The 20,052-nt window shown below is 34.9% G+C and overlaps 1 protein-coding gene across 2 annotated transcripts in view; it reads right to left on the reverse strand.

The window, feature by feature from the left end:
• The window catches only part of PRORP (protein only RNase P catalytic subunit), a 148,066-nt gene that overhangs the window by 100,369 nt on the left and 27,645 nt on the right, over window positions 1-20,052 (reverse strand). For both annotated transcript variants that reach the window (XM_079119699.1, XM_079119700.1), the window contains exon 5: window positions 774-881. In XM_079119699.1, the coding sequence (XP_078975825.1) occupies window positions 774-881 (108 nt within the window). The remainder of the gene's footprint in view (window positions 1-773; window positions 882-20,052) is intronic.

Below are 20,052 nucleotides of genomic sequence, written 5' to 3' on the forward strand. Positions count from 1 at the left end.
TTCTGTTATTTAAAGTATTAACAATGATCTCTTACAAAGGAAATCAAATAAAGTCTGTTATAACAAAATGGTTTGCTCCAGCTCTTTTCACTTTTATCCTTTTCTTCCTATATTAAGTTGTAAGTACTGAGAACTTATCACTGAACTTACCAATTCTTTGGGAAGGCTAAGTATAAAATAGTACAGGAATTTAAATGGTAAAAGAGCTCAAAGGAAATTTCCCTGCAGGGTTATTGAAAATATTTTTTTATGTCACATTTGTCTTGTAGATGCTTACTTAGCTCATTTCTCTATCTCACTCATTCAATAATTTTTTTTCTGATTTTTATTTATTTTTTATTTTTTATTATTGGCACCAAGATTTTATTTTTGCAAATACATGTGATAAGCCCTAATACCAAAGATAAAAAAATTAATACAATTTGGTATTATTTTCAAACCCAATACTCAATGCCTAACACAAACAAAATAATGACCTTTCAAAACAAAGAACTATGGTTCAATTTCTGATTTTTAGATGTGTCAATAATGTTTTTTACACTGACTTGTTCTTGTTTCCTGAGCTTGTCTGAAGCACAGAATACAGTCAATACCTTGCTTACTTTTGGCCTTTGAATGACTTACTCGCCAAAGACGAAACAGTGAATGTTGGACGACAGGAGTTTAATTTTAGAGGTAGGGGAAATGGAGAGTTAACAGCCCAGGGAAGATCTCAAATGGGCACAAAAAATAGTTCTGGAGATAGAGAATAACAAAATACAACATGTACTTACAACTTGAGATTCACGAGCTTTAGGAAACATTTTGGCAACATTGAGGCCATCAATAACTATATCAAAAGGAGGACAGGATTTTACAAAGTTCTCAAATCTCTTCAGTTCCTAAAAAAGAAGTCAGACAAAACATTAAGAACTTAATTGCAAATACGCTGTAGTGACTTTCTTAATATTTTGATAATTCAAAACATTCCTCCCTTAAAAATACACACAGATGCACAAAGATACTATCAAAATGAAAACTGGGAAAGTCAGCCTAATGGATGCAATTGCATATAATTAACTTATAGTTTTATTATCTCATAGTGCTTTACACTTCGCAGAGTATCTTCATATGTAATTTCATTTGATCTATACCCAGCCTATGTAGACTGCTAAATTGATCACATGATAATCAAAGACAAATGAAATGTCAAAACTTCTGAGCCCTAACCTATTAAGTCAAGGAGAAGGGAACCTCAGAAATACTGGCCTACCAGTACAACTGTACTAAAAGAACAAGGCTTCAAATAGACTTTTATTTATTTATGGCTATTTTGAAGAGATGGCGATCCACATAATCATTAATTCAACAAATGCTTGGGGTTTCTGTTTTTAAGATGGTATCTATATTGACCAAGCTGGGCCTGAATTCATGATCCTCCTAACTTAGCCTCCTGACTTGCTGGGATTACATGTATGCCTCACTGTGCTCTGCTCCAACAAGTATTTACTGAGTACCTACTACATGCCTAGCACTTTACCAAAAAGACAAAAATCCCTAACTTAATGGAGTTTTGTAGGAGGGCATACAAAATAAGCCAAATAAATAAGTTTTGTTATATGTCAAATGCAATGAGTGCTATGGGGGGGAAGGGGTCTGATATCTGGTAGTGATGGAATAGTTTGTACTGGACTACAAGATAATAATAGAAATTCTAGATTAGAACCCAACTACATTTGAAGGTCCTAGAGAATGACCAAAAGCAGCAGAAACTGGAAGTAACATGATGTTTGGTAGGTTTGGTAGTTCAAAAATATTGAAAGGTAGAGCACTCATGCATTCAATTCACCAGTAACAGAGAAAACCAAACAAAACACCACATTTCAAATTTCTTTAACACTTCTCCCACCTCAAAAGGTAGAGTCTAATTCCCTCCACTTAAATATGAGCTCTCCTTTGTGAGTATCTGAATAAATGAGATGTTGCAGAAGTGAGGCACTATGACTTCTGAGGACAGGAAATAAAAGACACTATACCTCTAAATGCTTACATAAAAGGAAGAAAGACCTACAATAGTTTATGTAAGTTTTCACTTTAAGAAGCTAAAAAAAAAGAGCAAATTAAATTTTAAAAAAAGTAGAATAAAAGATATAACAAGGTAAAAGTTGAAAAAAAATTAACATCAATCTCTATTTCATCTCACATACAAAAACTTTTTCTAAATTAATCAAAAACCTACACCTAAAACTTTCTGGATGAAAATTCGAGAATTCTTTGCAACATGCAGATAGGCAAAAATATCTTGGGCAGAACACAGAGTCATCATTAATATTCATTTAGTGAGCTCATTGATATGAAACCCCTGCAAAGGATAGAACATAATTTTTGTAGTATTCTGGCCAAAAATACATTCAGAAAATTTAATCATAAGGAAATACCAGATAAATCTAAATTGAGAGACATTCTATAAAACAATCGATCTATATATTTTTCAAAAAGTTGAGGTGAAAGAAAGACAAAACTGAGATTTTCCTTACTCATTTTAAACTCAGTTTAAAACTAAATGCAATGTGTGATCCTAAATTAGATTTAGGAAAAAGAGAAGCATATAAAGGGCATTATTGGGATAAGTAACAAAAACTATCAACTATGGATTTAAGATGTAGAACTCTCTTTGGACTAATACTCATTAGGGAAATCTTTATAGTGAGAAACCATTACACACCCACTAGAATGGCTAAAATTAAGAAGTCTGACCATAAGTATGGGGATCCTCTCTGTTTGTCTGTCTCTATGTTTTTTTGTCTGTATGTTTCTGGCCCTTTAAGACATGGGAAATAACATATTGATTCTATAGATCGTTTCCTGGGAAAGATCTTGGTTGAATGGACCACCTATAGATATAAACCTGTCTAAGAAAAAGATGATGTTTTACTGTAACAATCTGATTTTTTTAATGGTTTTCTGAATTACTGTACAATCTTGCAGCTGGGAGTTGGTCTGTTAGAGATAAAATGAGTGAAAGTTTCTGTACGTTCAGGCACATATGCAATAACCTAACAAGGAGTCTGAATAGTCAAAAACTACACTGGAGACAAAACGGTGCAACCTCTAATGTGCAAGCATAGCAGTAAGGCTGAGAATCAAAAAGACAGAATGGATAAAGAAACTGTGGTATATATACACAATGGAATATTACTCAGTCATAAAAAGAATAATTATGGCATTTGCTGGTAAATGGATGGAGTTGGAGAATATCATGCTAAATGAAATAAGCCAATCCCAAAAAACCAAAGGCCAAATGTTTTCTCTGATAAGTGGATGATAATACATAACGGGGGTGGGGTAAGAGAAGAATGGAGGAACTCTGGATTGTGTAGAGGGTGTTGTAGGGGGTAGGGGAAGGAAAAATAGTGAACCGAGACAGACATTATTACTCTATGTACATGTATGATTACACAAATGGTGTGAATTTACATTGTGTTCAACCACAGAAATGAAAAGTTGTACCCTATTTATGTACAATGAATCAAAATGCAGTCTCTAAAAATAAAAACTAAAATTAAAAAAGAGAGAGAGAGAAAAAGAAATAAGTCAGTGTAGACAATTGGGTTCAATCAAGAAGATGGGGGCTGTTCTGAAAGGAAAGGAAATCAAATGCTAACATCTCCAGAGCCCTCCCACTTCTCCCACTTCTCCCCCACCTACTGTTAAGGTGACCTGCCTCCAGGGAATTGTTGCTCCCTACAGGGGCTGTTAATGAATGCTCCCTTCTTGCCTGGACCCCTGGGTAGCTTCGTTCCCACCCTTGGATCACTCTAGCTTTGGCCCACTTTACTCATGAATCATGTACACAGGATGCAGGGAGAAGAGGCCATGAGAACAAAGAAATTCTAAAATGTATAAAAGGGGCAGGACACCCCCACTTCCTCAGACACCCAGCTCTGGGTCCTCCTCTCTACAGAGAAGTCTATCTCTGCTCTATACTTTAAATAAAAATTGCTTTCTGAGCTTACCTCACCATTTCTTGGGGGTTTATCTTCACATCCGGGAAACAGGACACCAAAAGAAGATTTTTTAAAAAAATTTTAATCCTTTCAACCCAGGGCTGACAGTCCAAGTACAGCTTCTCAGCCTGGCCCCAGGCAGCTGCAAAGCATCCTGCTGTGAGTCAGGGAGACCAGTTCTGGGGTAAAAGAAAAAAAGAAAAAACCCCAGGAAAGCTGCCTTGTCTAGAGAAATGGGCAAAGAGGATCTGGCCTCTACCCTGCTTTCCAGTTACTCTTTGCCCATGGGAATAAAATTGGAGTTTGAGAACAGGGCTCAGTTCGCAACTTCTGCAGACAAAGAAATCTATGTGGGCTGCAGGCTTCGCTCATTTTCTTTCTGGGTTCTTGTTTCATGGGTTCAAAGAATAAAATCCATGGATTGTGGTAGAGGACAAAAATAAAAGAAATAAAATTAGTGTTGAATGAGAGGAAAGTTTTTCCATTTCAGTATAGGGAAATACTTAGTCTGGGGACTTAAGTCTTCTGGATAAAGGCATTGATCAGAGTCCATGCTGAATAGACATTAAAAAGCATTGGGGTTAATTGTTGGAATCTACATTGTACAGATGTTGGGAAGGTACCAAGGCTATGTGCTTTCTATTTGGCTGTGCACTTTTTGTAATGTATAAAGCTGCTCCCCCACCCACCAGGTACAGCCATTTTGCCTGCCTCCCAACCACTTGTCAATCTGTGAACATCCTAGCTAGCTATTGGTTCATCCGTCAGCTTGCAAGTATCCTTCTCCCATATTGGTCCCTGTTAGCCCGGCAGAATTCAACTGTTTTACTGTAGCTTCCCCGCCATCTTTTTTCCTTTCTTCTGTCTGTCCTATACACTTTTCTCTATCCTCCTGGCTTTCCACTCCCTCTAGCACGCGCCCTTTTCTTTTCCTTTCTCTTTTCCTCTCATTTCCTCTCTTACCCTGCAGGGAGACACTGTTTGCTTAATAAATTCCCTTATGTGATTTCCTGTGTCTGGCGTGGTTCCATGAAAATTCCTTACACTTTTAGTCCTTAAGTCTGAATTTTTTTGTAACCTCCATTTGGGCCCACCCCCATTTCCACTTTCCTACCACTCTGGGAGAAAGGAATGGACTAGAATACTTAACCTCATAAAGGTGCCATTACATTTTTAAAAACTTTCTTTGGGACTTAATACCCTCATTGTCTTACAATTTACTAACCTATCTTAGTGGGGGTGGGAGATGAAAGCTGCCGGTCACAAAGAAAGTGGAAATGGGTTCTAGTACTATTAAATTATAACCTGGGGACAAAATAGTCTCCCCTTTTAAGATCTGACAGGATGCCCCATTTGGCCAGGGGACACTTCTGGGTGCAGCCCTGCCAGCTGCCCACAGAGCTAAAATACAAGGGCCTCCCTGAGTTCCCATGTATGCAAACATGTTTCTTAGCCCTGCTGATTTCTGCAGAGAGAGGTCCCTAACAATCTTTGTATGGTCAGGGTGACTTTCATTGGACAGAGTGCTGTAGATATATAGATTATAAAGAGAGAGTCTCTGGGTACAATTGACAGTGCAGAACTCACTTAAATTTGATGGCATTATGGTGATTGTATAGGAGACTGGTCAAATAATAATACCCTGTGCTCCAACCCCTTGAACACAAATGGGAAGGAAAAAAAGATTAAGGCACAGTTTTTTTGTTTTGTTTTGGGTCTTTTTGTACATGCCACACTGATTCCTCTCCTGGGATAAAATTTGTTGTGTAAATTAAACGTATACATAATATTCTCATTCAAAAAGCAACAACTTCATTTGCAAGTGCCTCCCAGGAAAAGAAAACAGAGCCTGCTCTGCTGGAGGTCTGCTACAAGTAAGGTCTTTTTAGGCTAAAGGGACCCTGAGAAAGGTGATCAATGTTATAATAAACAAGACTTGTTTTAGGAGGAAATAACTTGCACTGGGGTGGGGTGGGGGAATAACCCCTTAAGAGAGAGGCATTAATGGGGATTCATTCTCTTCTGGACAGTTGTTTAAAATATGAATTGAGTCAACTTTGCCAGATATCCTACTCTGCCTATTAAAACACCTCACACTGATGAGTAACAATTTGTGCAAGACTTGAAAGCTATATTCGTCAAAATATTAATAAATATATTAATATTATATTAAATGCCAATGAAATAACATCACTATATTAAATATTAATAAAATATTGACAAATATATTAAAATATATCCCAGAGATATGGATTTTTTTTTTTTTTTTTTTGGGTGGTGGTGCTGAAGATTGAACCCAGGGTCTCATGCATGCTAGGCAAGCACTCTACCAACTGAGATCTATCCCCAGTCAGTGACTAAAGATATGTATACATCTGAAACTAAATATGTTTTTCTTAGCCTAGATAAGCTAAATGTTCTGTAAAAGTTTATAAAATGAAAGTTCATATAGGTCCAACCAACTAAGTGCTATCTTTTATACATTGCATCTGGCATAAAGGGGCCACACTGCCATTTGAAAAACCGGGTTACATCTGTCTGCTTTAACTAAGTCTAGTTCTGCTCATCAACACTGTTCCCTAAATGTATAAAATATTTAAGGCTATCCTTGATTTTTGCTAGTACTGCTAAACTCTGTAAGCCTGTAATTATCTGTGGATTCTGAATTTTACTTTGAAAATTAAAGCTAGTTAATTTAAGGACATCTGTGTAATTGTGACACTATAAGTTCTTCTTTGTATAATAAATACACTCATGTTCTTCTAATATACAAGTTTTAAAATATAAAGCTTAGGAGAGCACTTTATGAAGCTGGTACTCTCCAAACTAAAGTTGTCTGTAATGATAATTTCAGATTTATAAAAATAGCAAATTTAATTGGGGATTCATTTATATCATTTAATGTTCTGTTATCAATAAAGATGTATATAAAATTTTGTTACTTTTTATACTGGGGTGGAAATTTAAATGTATTTTTGAAAGATAATGAGAGCCTGATCTATTTAAAAGTTAATATTGTGAAACATGAAAACATTTTGCCACTTTCCCACAAAAATAGGTTAAAAGTTCTCTTAGCTTGTTTGATTTATGTTTCAAATGTAATACATTGTGTTATCTCAAAATAAACAGGAGATATAATACATAACTAAGTAAGGTTTGGGATTATGAAAAATTATGTTTCTTGTGTCACAACTATTATAGAAACTGAATATGTTTTTGCTATTGTTACTTTCATTTTGTATGTTCCTTATAAACTTTATAACTGTTGCCTATTAATGTTTTGCAGAGGTATTCCTTCTAATAGAACAACCTGAGTTAATTTGAGATAATAAGCCACCACCTACAGGATAGACAGGACATAAAACTAATTTCTAGTGCTAATATTGACCCCCAATTAAATGGAAAGGATAACTAGAAAATTAAAACCCATTACTCCCATTTAAAGATGGGTAAAACTGGTCTGCTGGATGTTTAAAATCAAACACTTGGAGACTAAAGTCAAGGAAGTAAAAGGGTCAAGAAAAAAACAGCCAATATTTGGCCCTTGCCCTCTCTAAGATCAGCCAGGACCCAGAGAACTCTCAGGGCCCTGCAATTCCAGTAAGTCACCTGAACTTCCGATCAGGGAGACTGAGAGGACCCTAGAGAACAGGAAGCCAACCAGTGCACATTCTGCAAAGAAGAGGTTCACTGGAGAGGGAAATGTCCCTGATGCCTCCAAGAGAAGCCACGTATGGTCATCAAGAAGACCCTGACCATCCTAGCAGATGGCACCATTGGCAGAGGAAAGCTAAAGTAGCCAAGAGTTTTCACATGTATTCCCAAGAGTGATCTCTGAGGAATCTCAGTTCAGAAGATAGGAATAAGGTTGGTTTTGATCAACTTGTCTATACACCTGGCAGGAGAGTATAGTCAGCCTCAGCAATTTAGAGAGGCCCTAAGCAATTTAGAGAGACCCTATATCAAAATGATATATTTTTTTATAAAGCACTGTGGATGTACTAGTTTAAGTACCCTTGGGTTCAATCCCCAGTAATAAAAAACAAAAACAAAAACAAAAACCTGTTGGTACACACAATAACATGGATGAAACTCAAATGCATTATGCTAAATGAAAAAAGGCAGCTATAAATGGCTACTTATATACTATATGATTCCATTTATATGAAATTCTAAAAATGGAAAAACTATATGTGCCAAAGAGAAAACAGAGGAGTGATTCCAGGTAGTTGGAACAGGGAGCTTATTAAAATGAATACAAGAGGACATTTTGGGTGATGTAAATGTCTCATATCTTAATTATGGAGGTCATTACAAAATTGTATACATTTGTCAGAACTCCCTGGATTGTATACTAGTTAATATTATTATATGTAAATTATACCTTAAGAAAGCTGATTTTAAAACAAAGAACATTCTAATATTAATATATATTTCATCTTTAAAATAACACTTGACCCCTTGCATGCTTTTTGTTCTCACTTGACCTTCTTTAGTTTTTTTTATTCCTACCAACTCCATTTCCCTTCTATCATCTTACAACAGAACCACCCTAGGGACCTAGCCTTTAGCACATGGGCCTCTGGGGGATATTCAAACTATTTTAGTGTCTTCAAAAAAAAATTAAGCAGAGTAAAGTGTTAGCCCCATTTTCCCTAGTAATTTTCTCCTTTATATGGAACAGAGAAAAGTCCTTCAAATGAGGTGACATAAACAGAGATCTTAATGAGGTAAGGAGGTAAACCACATTCCCTCAGCAAAGAAGTTCTAGGCAAAGGAAACAACTGTCAAGGCCCTTATTCAATGTGCAAGAGCTATGCGATATTTAGGGATTAACAACTAGGCAATATGGAAGCAGAAAGAGTATGAAGACTTTATGCAATTATATTTTGAGTTTAAATTTTTAAAAAATCAACTCTTGCTTGTTATTACAATATAGAAAATAAGACAGAAAATAATATAGAATATATTATATAGAAAATAATATATAATATAGAAAATAATATACAATATAGAAAATAAGTGTAAAAACAATTTTAAACAATTAAATTTTTAAATTCTTTATCTAATCTCTTATTAGAAACAATGAATCAAACTGATATTTGTTGTTATAGTTGCTAGTCACAAATAAATAGTAAAATGATTCAACGATGTGCAGCAAGAAAATTTTTTCTTTCTTTTCTTTTCTTGGTACTGAGGATTAAACCCAGGGATGTTTTACCACTGAGCTATATCTCTAGCCCTTTTTATTTTTTATTTTGAGACAGGGACTCGCTAAATTTCTGAGGCTGGCTTTGAACTTGCAATTCTTCTCCATCAGTTTCCCAAGTCACTGGGATCACAGGAAGGCATTGTCACATCTGGCTAAGAAAGAGAAATTTTAAGATGGTGTGGTTTACATACTATACATGACATTAGAGCTTTAAAACATTGATAACTCCAGTATCTGTCCTCAAAGAACTGATTTAATAATTATAAAATAAAATCTCACAACCTACATGGCAGTATTACTTGGCTCTTTTATTATTTCTCCTATATTATGTGAGAAAACTAACAGGTTAAGCAAGTGATTTTTCTCAATAAGCAACATGTAAAGAGATGCTAAATCTTTTTTTTTTTTTAACTTTCTACTTGAAAATTAAAACTTGCATTTTTTTGGAATGATGGTGCATGTTTATGATAGTTTATTTCTAGCCTGAGACTTTGACACAAATCTTAACTAAATACAAAATAGATATCTCTCATTTGTTTCATGTTCTACTAAAGAATAAAAACTAAGGAGAAACAGTAGGTCTACAATAATACATACTCCAAACTTTGCCATTGAGTCAGGCATGGTGGTGTACACCTGTAATCCCAACTATTTGTATGGCTGGGGCAAGAAGACCCAAAGTTCCAGACCAACCTCAGCAACTTAGAAAGGCCCTAAGGAATTTATTGAAACCCTATCTCAAAATTTAAAAAAGGGTTGGGAATGTGGTTCCATGGTTAAACTCAGTGAATTCAATCCCCAGTACCACCACTACCAACAACAACAAGACAAAAAAGCTTTAAAACATAAAAATCAGTGATCTAAATATGTATCCAACATATTACCAGACACTAGATAATATTTTCTAAGACTGTTAAGAAAGGGAGTATTATATTACCTGATTTTAGACATTGTGGAAGTGGGAAAAAAAAGGGGAATACCAGCTATTTTGCTTAGAAGCATTGCTCTTAACGTGAGCATCAATAAAAAGTGCATATCTTCATCAAATGGTCAAATTACTTCATGTGATTTCTTTAAATCACTGGATCCAACTAAATCCTAAGGAAAAAGAATACTAACATGACTACCTTAATGTAGAATAAGGAAAATGCAGCCAAGTGTCTGGAAAGTGCCATTGTAACCTGACAATATGGAGACTAGAAAACTTTTAAACACTTCTCAAATCTTATCAAAATAAAAACAGTTCAAAAAGCTTACACTCATTTAATAGTAAGTTTTAACACTTGTTTTTCATGCACTATAGAGCTATTTCATTAACTGCAATTACTACAGTATATTACTAAAAATATTTGTAATCTTGAGTTTTCTGATTTCAATAAAATGAAAAAGCAAACAAAATGTCCTGCTATAAATATATAATGAATGGTTGAACTTGCAAGTATAAAAAAGAAATCCATTTCCAAGTGCCAAAGATGAGGCCTGACCTTTGAAAATCAGAATGGTAAGGATAAGAGTTGATGCTAATATTGTGCAGGAGAAAAGTGTAGATATGAAATGAGATAGGCTTGAATTTCAATACTTCCATGGAGACCTACCAAACAATGGGCTCAAATGAGGGGAGAAATCAGAAGCAGGCCCTTGAATAAAACAGGAATCTTTAAAAATAACACACTAATTCAAAATCATAACACACAAGCTATGGCCACCAAGGATCTAAGTAAGGAAAAAAAAAACTCTCTTAAGATAAAGAAACTCCAGGCTTGTGTCCTAAATGGGTGTGCAGTACAAATTTAGACAAATAATATGTGTGATACAAAAATCATCATGCTCCCACCCAAGAATTAATACAAAAGCTGGGCCTTGTCTAGTAATACCTCTGAGTGATGTCGCAAAAGCAAACAAAGTCTCTTTGGAGAGACAGTTAGTTGATCAATAATCCAGGTCACAAAGGAATTTTCTCATTCTTGAGAACAAATCACTCTAAGGATGAATTCACCAGTTCAAAATCACAAAACACAAGAAAAAACAATCTACCATGTGTGAGAATCCTTTGTCACAAAAGATTAGAATCCAAAGAACTCAGGATGAAGGACAACAGAAAAATCTAAGATAATATAAAATAATTTTGTAAAAATACTCAAAACATAAAAGAAAAATCAAAATCATGACAGATTGTGAAAAAAGGAATAGGAAATTTGAAGAGAGATTCTAAAATTAAAATTCTAAGACTAAGTGGATAGGGAAAAAATCCCAAAGTCCATCAACTGGTAAATAAACAAATAGAGTAAATTCATAGGCTAGAATACTATTCAGTGATGAAAAGGAACCTTTGGGATTAGAAAGTGGCAGACTAAAGGCAAACAGCTTTTCTCATAGCTCTGTGACCTGGTATTCAAGCAGTGGGAATACAGCTTCTCTGTGAGGAGGATGAAAAACGGATTTCACCAAAACTTAATACTTGACACTCAGTGCCTTAGAGACTTAGAAATCTGGGATATACTAAACAAGGAAAGAGACATAAATAGAGCTGGGCTGCTGGTGGGACCTGCACAAAAGAACCCAAAAAGTCAAGAAAAACAACGTTCAGTTTTTTAGTGAGGAAAATCTAAAATTGGAGGGCAGCCTGCCTTAGGCTGATTCATAGGCTGTTGTACATAATAAATTGGTACATAAACTAAATCCCTTATTAAAAATTGTCCACTAAGAGTCAAGGCAGGAGTCATTTTGAGCCCACATCACCACAGCAGCCAGTGGATCCTAGAACTGAGCTGGGAAAATAGGGCTGGCTCTAATATACAATATGGGTAACCGTAACCTAATCTGAACCTAGCAAAATCCGAGAAAACTTGGCACAAAGAGTATTTTGTGTGGGGGAATACAGGTTAGAAAGGTCAGGGAGAACCCTGCTGCCTCCCCACTTTTGAATCCCAGTGCTTGCAGGATCAGCTCCATGGATTGGGCAACTGAATGGGTGGGTGTATCCACGCTTAAGAGGCTGGGAAGGGTAGGGGCAAGAATCTGAATGGGCAGGTCAAAGACTGACCTTGTATGGCAGCAAAGAATGTAGGATCGCAGGTTAGGAACCTAAATTGGCAGGTGTAATTGTGCTCAAGGGCCCACCCCCAAAGCCGTGGGACTGGCTTTCCATCTCGTGATCCCTGAGGAGACTCCTTGGGGTACAGTCTCCCAGCATTATATTGTATCTGATGGGCTCTAAAGGTGCACGATGATTTAATATCTTTAGGTAACTAGCTTTGTAATAAAGTACCTAGGGCCTCACTAGACGTAAGCCCTGGCTCTGAGAACTCCTCCTACACAAACTGATCTCAGAAGCAGCTTCACCTTGGAGAGCTGCTGACAGCATTTCCCATCCCAAATTTCATCTTACTGCAGAGAAGGAAAGCAGAGGTTTTTGAATACCAACTGGCATCTTGGTGAGCAAAAGAAGGAAGGAGTTGACAACCAGCAACGCTTAATCTTGCACCCAATACATAACTCAAGAAGACAGAAAGAAGACAGAAACAGAAAGAAAGGCAGTTGGGCACTGATTATGAAATATATTCTCATTGATTTTTTTTTTTCACTGAAGTGGAAATGACTCAGTTTTTAATCAAGATTCTTTTTGAAACTTTTTTTTTTGTGTGTTGAACGATTCATCAAACATATATACATGTTTACATATTTGTTTCTGTTTTCTCATTTCTAGCATTTTTTGAAGGTAGTTATTTTTCCTTGCTCTGTCTATGGAGGGTTAGGGTTTTGATTAGTATAGTTAGATTCTGTTTGTATTGCCTTCTTCAATATTCTTTTCCCCTTGTTTCTCTCCCTTTTTGCTCGCTAACAGCCAAATTCTATTGTTCTTTCACTCCTTTTAATTTTTTACTTCTATTTTTCTCTTCCCTCCTCATAACTATCACATTCTACTTTTGCATTTCCCACATTCACTTATTGAAATTGCAAACCCCTCTCTACCTTCGTTTCTCTTCTTTTCTCTTAATTAACTCTATTCTTAAAATCTCTTAGCACTATTTGGTTTATATAACACCAGACCCCACCACTAATACTGTAGTAATAATTAACACTAAGAAAGCCAAAGATAAAACCTACTGTTTGATTTTATGCCAGACATAAATACATGATCACTTACTGTTCTTACTGATGGCAATTGCTGATTCTACCAATTGTATTTATTGTGCCAATAAACATTGGAGGAACCAAATACTTAATTTACTTCTATACATTGTATACATAGGTTGTTGATATTATTTGGCTCCCCCAAATCTGTGAGGTACTGAAAACCAACAGGTACACAAGTTCGTACAAGTAGAAACACTGCTGCTTCAGATCCATTTGGATAGGTGGGTAGACACACAAACAATATGAAAAAGCAAAAGAACAAATCACCCCAAACAATCCAGAATTCGTCAACAACAGACTCCACTGACACCACAGTGGAGGAAATGTCAGAGAAAGAATTTAGAAAGATCATAGTTAATCTGATCTTGAGGTAAAAGACAACAAAGGAGTCATATCAGAAAGAAAATACAAGGAGTGAGAAAACAACAAGGAGACAGAGATACTGAAGAAGAATCAATCAGAAATCTTTGAAATGAAGAAATCAATGAACAAAATTAAAAATTCAATGGAAAGCATCACCAATACACTAGATCACTTAGAAGACAGAGTTTCAGGCAATGAAGACAAAGTATATAACCTTAGAAATAAAGGTGATCATAGAAGATGCTAAGAGACCATGAAAAGAATTTTTAAGAAATATGGCATAACATTAATAGATCAAATCTAAGATTCATAGGGCTAGATAAAGGTTCTGAAGGACAAACTAAAGGAGTACACAATCTTTTTAAAGAAATAATATCAGAAAGTTTCCCAAACCTTAAGAATTAAATGGAAAATCAAATATAGGATGCATAGAGGACCCCAAATATACAAAATTACAACAGACCCACTCCAAGGCACATTATTATGAAAATGCCTAACATACATAAGAAGGATAGAATTTTGAAAGCTGCTAGAGAAAAACGACTATTCACATTTAGAGGCAAACTGATTCAGATCTCAGCTGATTTTTCAATCCAGACCCTAAAAGTGAGGAGGTTTGGAATAATATATAACAAGCTCTGAAAGAAAAAGAATGCCAACCAATAATACTACATCCAGCAAAATTAAGCTTGAGAATTGGAGATGAAATAAAACCTTCCATGATTAATAAAAATTAAAAGAATTCACAACTAGAAAACCTGCACTACAAAACATATTCAATAAAACATTTCATGAAGAAGAAATGGAGAAAAAATGAAAATCAGCAGAGGAAGAAATTATACTAGAATAACAGTCAAGCAAAGGAAAATCTGATTCAACTTAAAAACTAGAAATAAAATGACAAAAAATAAAAATAATTTCTCAATAATAACACAGAATGTTAATGGACTAAACTCATCAATCAAAAGACATAGGCCAGCAGACTGGATTAAAAAATAAGAACCAACAATATGCTGTCTCCAAAGACTCACCTCATAAGAAAAGACATCCATAGACTGAAGCTGAAAGGATGGGGAAAAAACATATCACTCATGTGGCTTTCATAAATAAGCAGGGGTTTCTATTCTCATATCAGACAAAGTTGACTTGAAGTCAAAGTTAATCAGAAGAGACAAAGAAGGACGCTTCACACTGCTTAAGGGAATCATACAACAAAAGAAATAACAATTGTAAATGTTTATGCCCGAAACAATGGAGCATCTACATATATCAAACAAACCCTTCACAATATCAAGAATCGTAATACTGGATGACTTTAACACATCTCTCATCACTAGATAGATTTTTAAACAAAAACTTAATAAAGAAGCTCCAGAACTAAAAAATACAATTAATAATTTAGACTTAACAGACTTATATGAGTATTTCATCCTTCAATGATTGAATACACTTTCTTCTCAGCACTACATAGAACATTTTCTACAACAGATCATTTCTTAGGCCACAAAGTAATTCTTAACAAATACAAAAATAGAGATAATACCCTGCATTCTATCAGATCATAATGGAATGAAATTAGAAATCAATGATAAGATAAAAAGTACAAATTAACAACTGGAGACTAAATAATTCACTATTGAATGATGAATGGATAGCAGAAGAAATCAGGAGTGAAATAAAAAATATGGAGAAACAAATGAGAATAGAGTTACAACATATCAAAATCTCTAGAACACTACGAAGATGGTTGTAAGAGGAAAGTTCATAGCACTAAGCTCATTCATTAAAAGAATAGAAAGATACCAAGTAAATAATCTAACATTACATCTCAAGGCCCTAGGAAAAAAGGAACAAACCAGCACCAAAATCGGAAGACAGAAAATAATTAAAATCAAGCTGAAATCAGTGAAAGTGAGCTTAAAAAAAAAAAAAAAAAAAATTCAAAAAAATTAATGAAACAAAAAATTGGATCTTGGAAAGAATAAACAAAATTTTATACCCTTAGTCAAATTAACCAAAAGAGAGAAAAAATTCAAATTGCTAAAATCTATGATAAAAAAGGACACTACTGAAATATAGATGATTATCAGAAACTATTTTGAAAATTTATACCCAAATAAGCTAGAAAATCTTGAAGATACTGACAAATTCCTAGAGACCTACAACCTACCCAAACTGAACCAGGAGGATACAGAAAACTTAAACAGACCAATTTCAAGTAAAGAAATTGGAGCAACCATCAAAAGTCTACCCAGCTGGGGTTGTAGTTCAGTGGTAGAGTGTTTGCCTAGCATGTGTGAGGCTCTGTGTTTGATCCTTAGCACCACATATAAATAAATAAAGGTACTCTGTCAATCTACAACTTAAAAAAAAAAAAAAAAAAGCCTACCAACAAAAGAAAAGCCCAGCATTCAATGGATTCTCTCAGGAGAGTTCTACCAAACCTTTAGCAAAAACCTAATACCATTCCTCCTCAAATTATTCCATGAAACAGAAAAGGAGGGAACTCTTCCAAACATATTCCAAGACGAGACAAAGACATATCAAAGAAGCAAAACTTCAGATCAATATCCTTGATAAATACAGATGCAAAAGTTCTTAATAAATTATTGGCAAATCGCATACAAAAATACATTAAAAAGATAATGTACCCAACATGATCAAAAGGTTTCATCCCAGGGATGCAAGGTTCAACATATGGAAATCAATAAACATAATTCATCATATAAATAGCCTTAAAGACAAGAATCACATGATTATCTCGAAAGATGCAGAAAAAAAATCCAACAAAATATAGCATCTATTCATGTTAAAAATTCTGGAAAAAATGGGAATGGAAGAAACATACCTAAACATTGTAAAAGCTAGATATGACAAACCCAATGCCAACATAATTCTAAGCAGAGAAAAACTCTACCCAAAGCAATTAGGCACAAGTAAGGAATTAAAGGGATACAAATAGGAAAAGAAGAGCTCAAACTATTGCTGATGGCATAATTCTATAGATAGAATATCCAAAAAACTCCACCAGAAAACTTCTAGAACTTACACATGAATTCGGCAAAGCAGCAGAATATAAAATTAACACCCATTAATCAATTGTTTTCCTATACTCCAATGATGAATCAGCTGAAAGAGAAATTAGGAAAACAATTCCATTCACAATAGCCTCAAAAAAAAAAAAAAAAAAAAATTGGGGAATCAACCTAACAAAAGGTTAAGGACCTCTACAGTGAAAACTACAGAATGCTAAAGAAAAAAATTGAGGAAGACCTTAGAAGATGGAAAAAGACTCCCCCCACCCCATGTTCTTGGATAGGCAGAATTAATACTGTCAAAATAGCCATATTAACAAAAGTGCTATACAGATTCAATGCAATTCCCATCAAAATTCCAATGACATTCTTTTTTTTTTTTCTTGTTTTAATTAGTTATACATGACAGACTGTACTTTGTTAAATTTTTTTTTAGTAGTTGATGGACCTTTATTTTATGATTCATATGCGGGGCTGAGAATTGAACCCAGTGCCTCACACAATCTAGGCAAGTGCTCTACTACTGAGCCACAACTCCAGCCCCAAATGCACTTTGATATATCAGAAATTATAAAATATAATTTCTCATTCTTCTGGTTATACATGATGTAGAATACCACTGGTCATATAGTTATAGATGTACATGGGGTAATAATGTCTGATTCATTCACTATTTTTCCTACCCCCATACCCCCTTCCCCCACTTCACTCTTCTCTACCTAATCTAAAGTAACTCTATTCTTCCCTAGCCTCCCCCACATTGTAAATTAGCATGTGCATATCAAAGAGAACACTAGGCTTTTAGTTTGGGGGGATTGGCTTATTTCATTTAGCATGACATCTTCTAGTTCCATCATCTACCAGCAAATGCTATAATTTAATTCTTCTTTAAAGTTCAGTAATATTCCGTTGTGTATATGTACCACATTTTTTAATCCATTCATCTGTTGAAGGGCTACTTCCATAATTTAGCTATTGTGAATTGAGCTGCTATAAACACTGATGTGACTGCATCACTGTAATATGCTGAGTTTTAAGTCCTTTAGATATAAATGAGTGGGACAGCTGGGTCAAATGGTAGGTCTATTCCAAGTTTTCTGAGGACTCTTCACACTGCCTTCCATAGTGGTTGTACCAATTTGCAGTTCCACCAGCAATGTATGAGTGATGGTCTTCATAGAAATAGAAAAAGCACTCATGAAATTCATCTGGAAAAATAAGAGACCTAGAATAGCCAAAGGAATCCTTAATGAGAAAAGTGAAGCAAGAGTCATCACAATCCCAGAACTTAAATTATACTACAGAGCTATAGAGGGGAAAAAGCATGATACTGGCACCAAAACAGGCAAGAAGAACAATGGAACAGAAAGAAAACAGAGACAAACCCACAAAAATGCAGTTACCCCATATTAGATAAAGGTGCCAAAAACATACATAAAAAAAGACAGCCTCTTTTTTTATGCTGGGAAAGCTGGAAATCCATATATAGTAGATGAAATTTAAACCCTCTCACCCTGCATAAAACTCAATTAGGATCAAAGACTTAGGAATGAGACCAGAAACACTGCACATACTAGAAGAAAACGTAGTCCCAACACTCCAACATATCAGCTTAGGAACTGACTTCATTAACAAGACTCCTAAAGCACAACAAGTGAAATGAAAAAATCAATAACTGGGAAGGCATCAAACTAAAAAGCTTTTTTGCAGCAAAGGAAACAATTAAGAGCATGAAGAGAGAGCCTACAGAATGGGAGAAAATCTTTACCACCTGCACCTCAGTTAAAGTGTTAATCTCCAAGTATATAAAGAACTCAAAATACTTAGCACCAAAAAAACAACCTAATCAATAAATGGGCAAAGGAATTGAACAGACACTGTTCAGAAGAAATATAGTCAACAAATATATGGAAAAATACCTGGCAATTAGAGAAATGCAAATTAAAAGTACCCTGAGACTTCATCTCACTCAAGTCAGAATGGCAATTATCAAGAATACAAGTAACAATGTTGGCAAGGATGCAGCAGAAAAGGTACTCTCATACATTGCTGGTGGGAATGAAAATTGATGCTACTACTCTGGAAAGCATGGAGATTCGTCAAAAAACTAGAAATGGAACCACCATTCGATCCAGCTATCCCACTCCTTGTACGTATTCACAGGATTTAAAATTAGCATACTATAGGGATGTAGTGAGCTCAATGTTTATAGCAGCTCAGTTCACAAAAGCTAAGCTATGGAACCAGCCTAGGTGCCCTTCACAAATGAACAGATAAAGAAAATGTGGTACATATACACAATGGAGTATTACTCAACCATAAAGAAGAATGACTTTATGATATTTGCAAGTAAATGGATGGCTCTGGAGACTATCATGCTAAGTCCTCAAAAGCCCAAGGTCAAATGTTTTCAGTAAATTAAACAAAAGGGAACAAAGGGAAGGGAAAGGGGATAGGTAAATGAAAGAGAGTGGAATGAATCTGAAATGATTTTCTTATGTACATATATGAATATACCATAATGAATTCCACCATTGTGCACATCCATAAGAATGGGGTCCTAATTAGAATAAGATATAGTCCATGCTTGTATAATTATATAAAAATGAATTCTACTACCATGTATAACAAAAAAAAAAACTAAAATTTTTTTAAAAAGTTAAAAAAGGAACCACTGATACATGTATCAATGAATTCAAAATACATTTAAAATTAAGTCTAATGTTATAAAAACAAATGACATTAAGTGAACAAAGATAAAAATGATTACATATTATATGATTTTCTTTATATAAAATTTTAAACAAAGGCAAAACAGAGCATATCAGTGTTCGCCTTCAGTCAGGGAAAAAACAAACCATTACATGGGACAAAGGAAGGTTTTTGTCTATGACTTGTTTCTTAAATAACCTTGCAATATGTAAGATCTTTCTAAATATGAAACCAAGGAGTCATAAGTTCAATAAGTTTAAATATTTTAAGTCTGCAAAGGGAAAAAAATCATAAAAAAGAAAATGAAAGTCTCAAAAAGAATCTAATTCAAAATCACTATTTTTCAAATAGAGCTCAAAAATCAACAATTCAAATAAAAATGGACGAGGCAAAAGCAAACAGTTTGCAGAAAAGAAACTCTACATTTTTTGCTGCTATTTTGAGCTAGTTACTCAGAAGACCTGAATGTGGACAGCAGTCTGGGCCCTGTCCTGAGTTACTCCATAGTGTAAAGAATAGCACTTTTCAGGGTGTGCCTAGCTTTAAGTGACTCCATTCTATAGAGCAGCAGCCTACTACCAGTTACTCCATTTTGAGTAAAAATGCC

The sequence above is a fragment of the Sciurus vulgaris genome (assembly GCF_902686455.1).
Source record: "Sciurus vulgaris genome assembly, chromosome: 2".
Classification (NCBI taxonomy): Eukaryota; Metazoa; Chordata; class Mammalia; order Rodentia; family Sciuridae; genus Sciurus; species Sciurus vulgaris.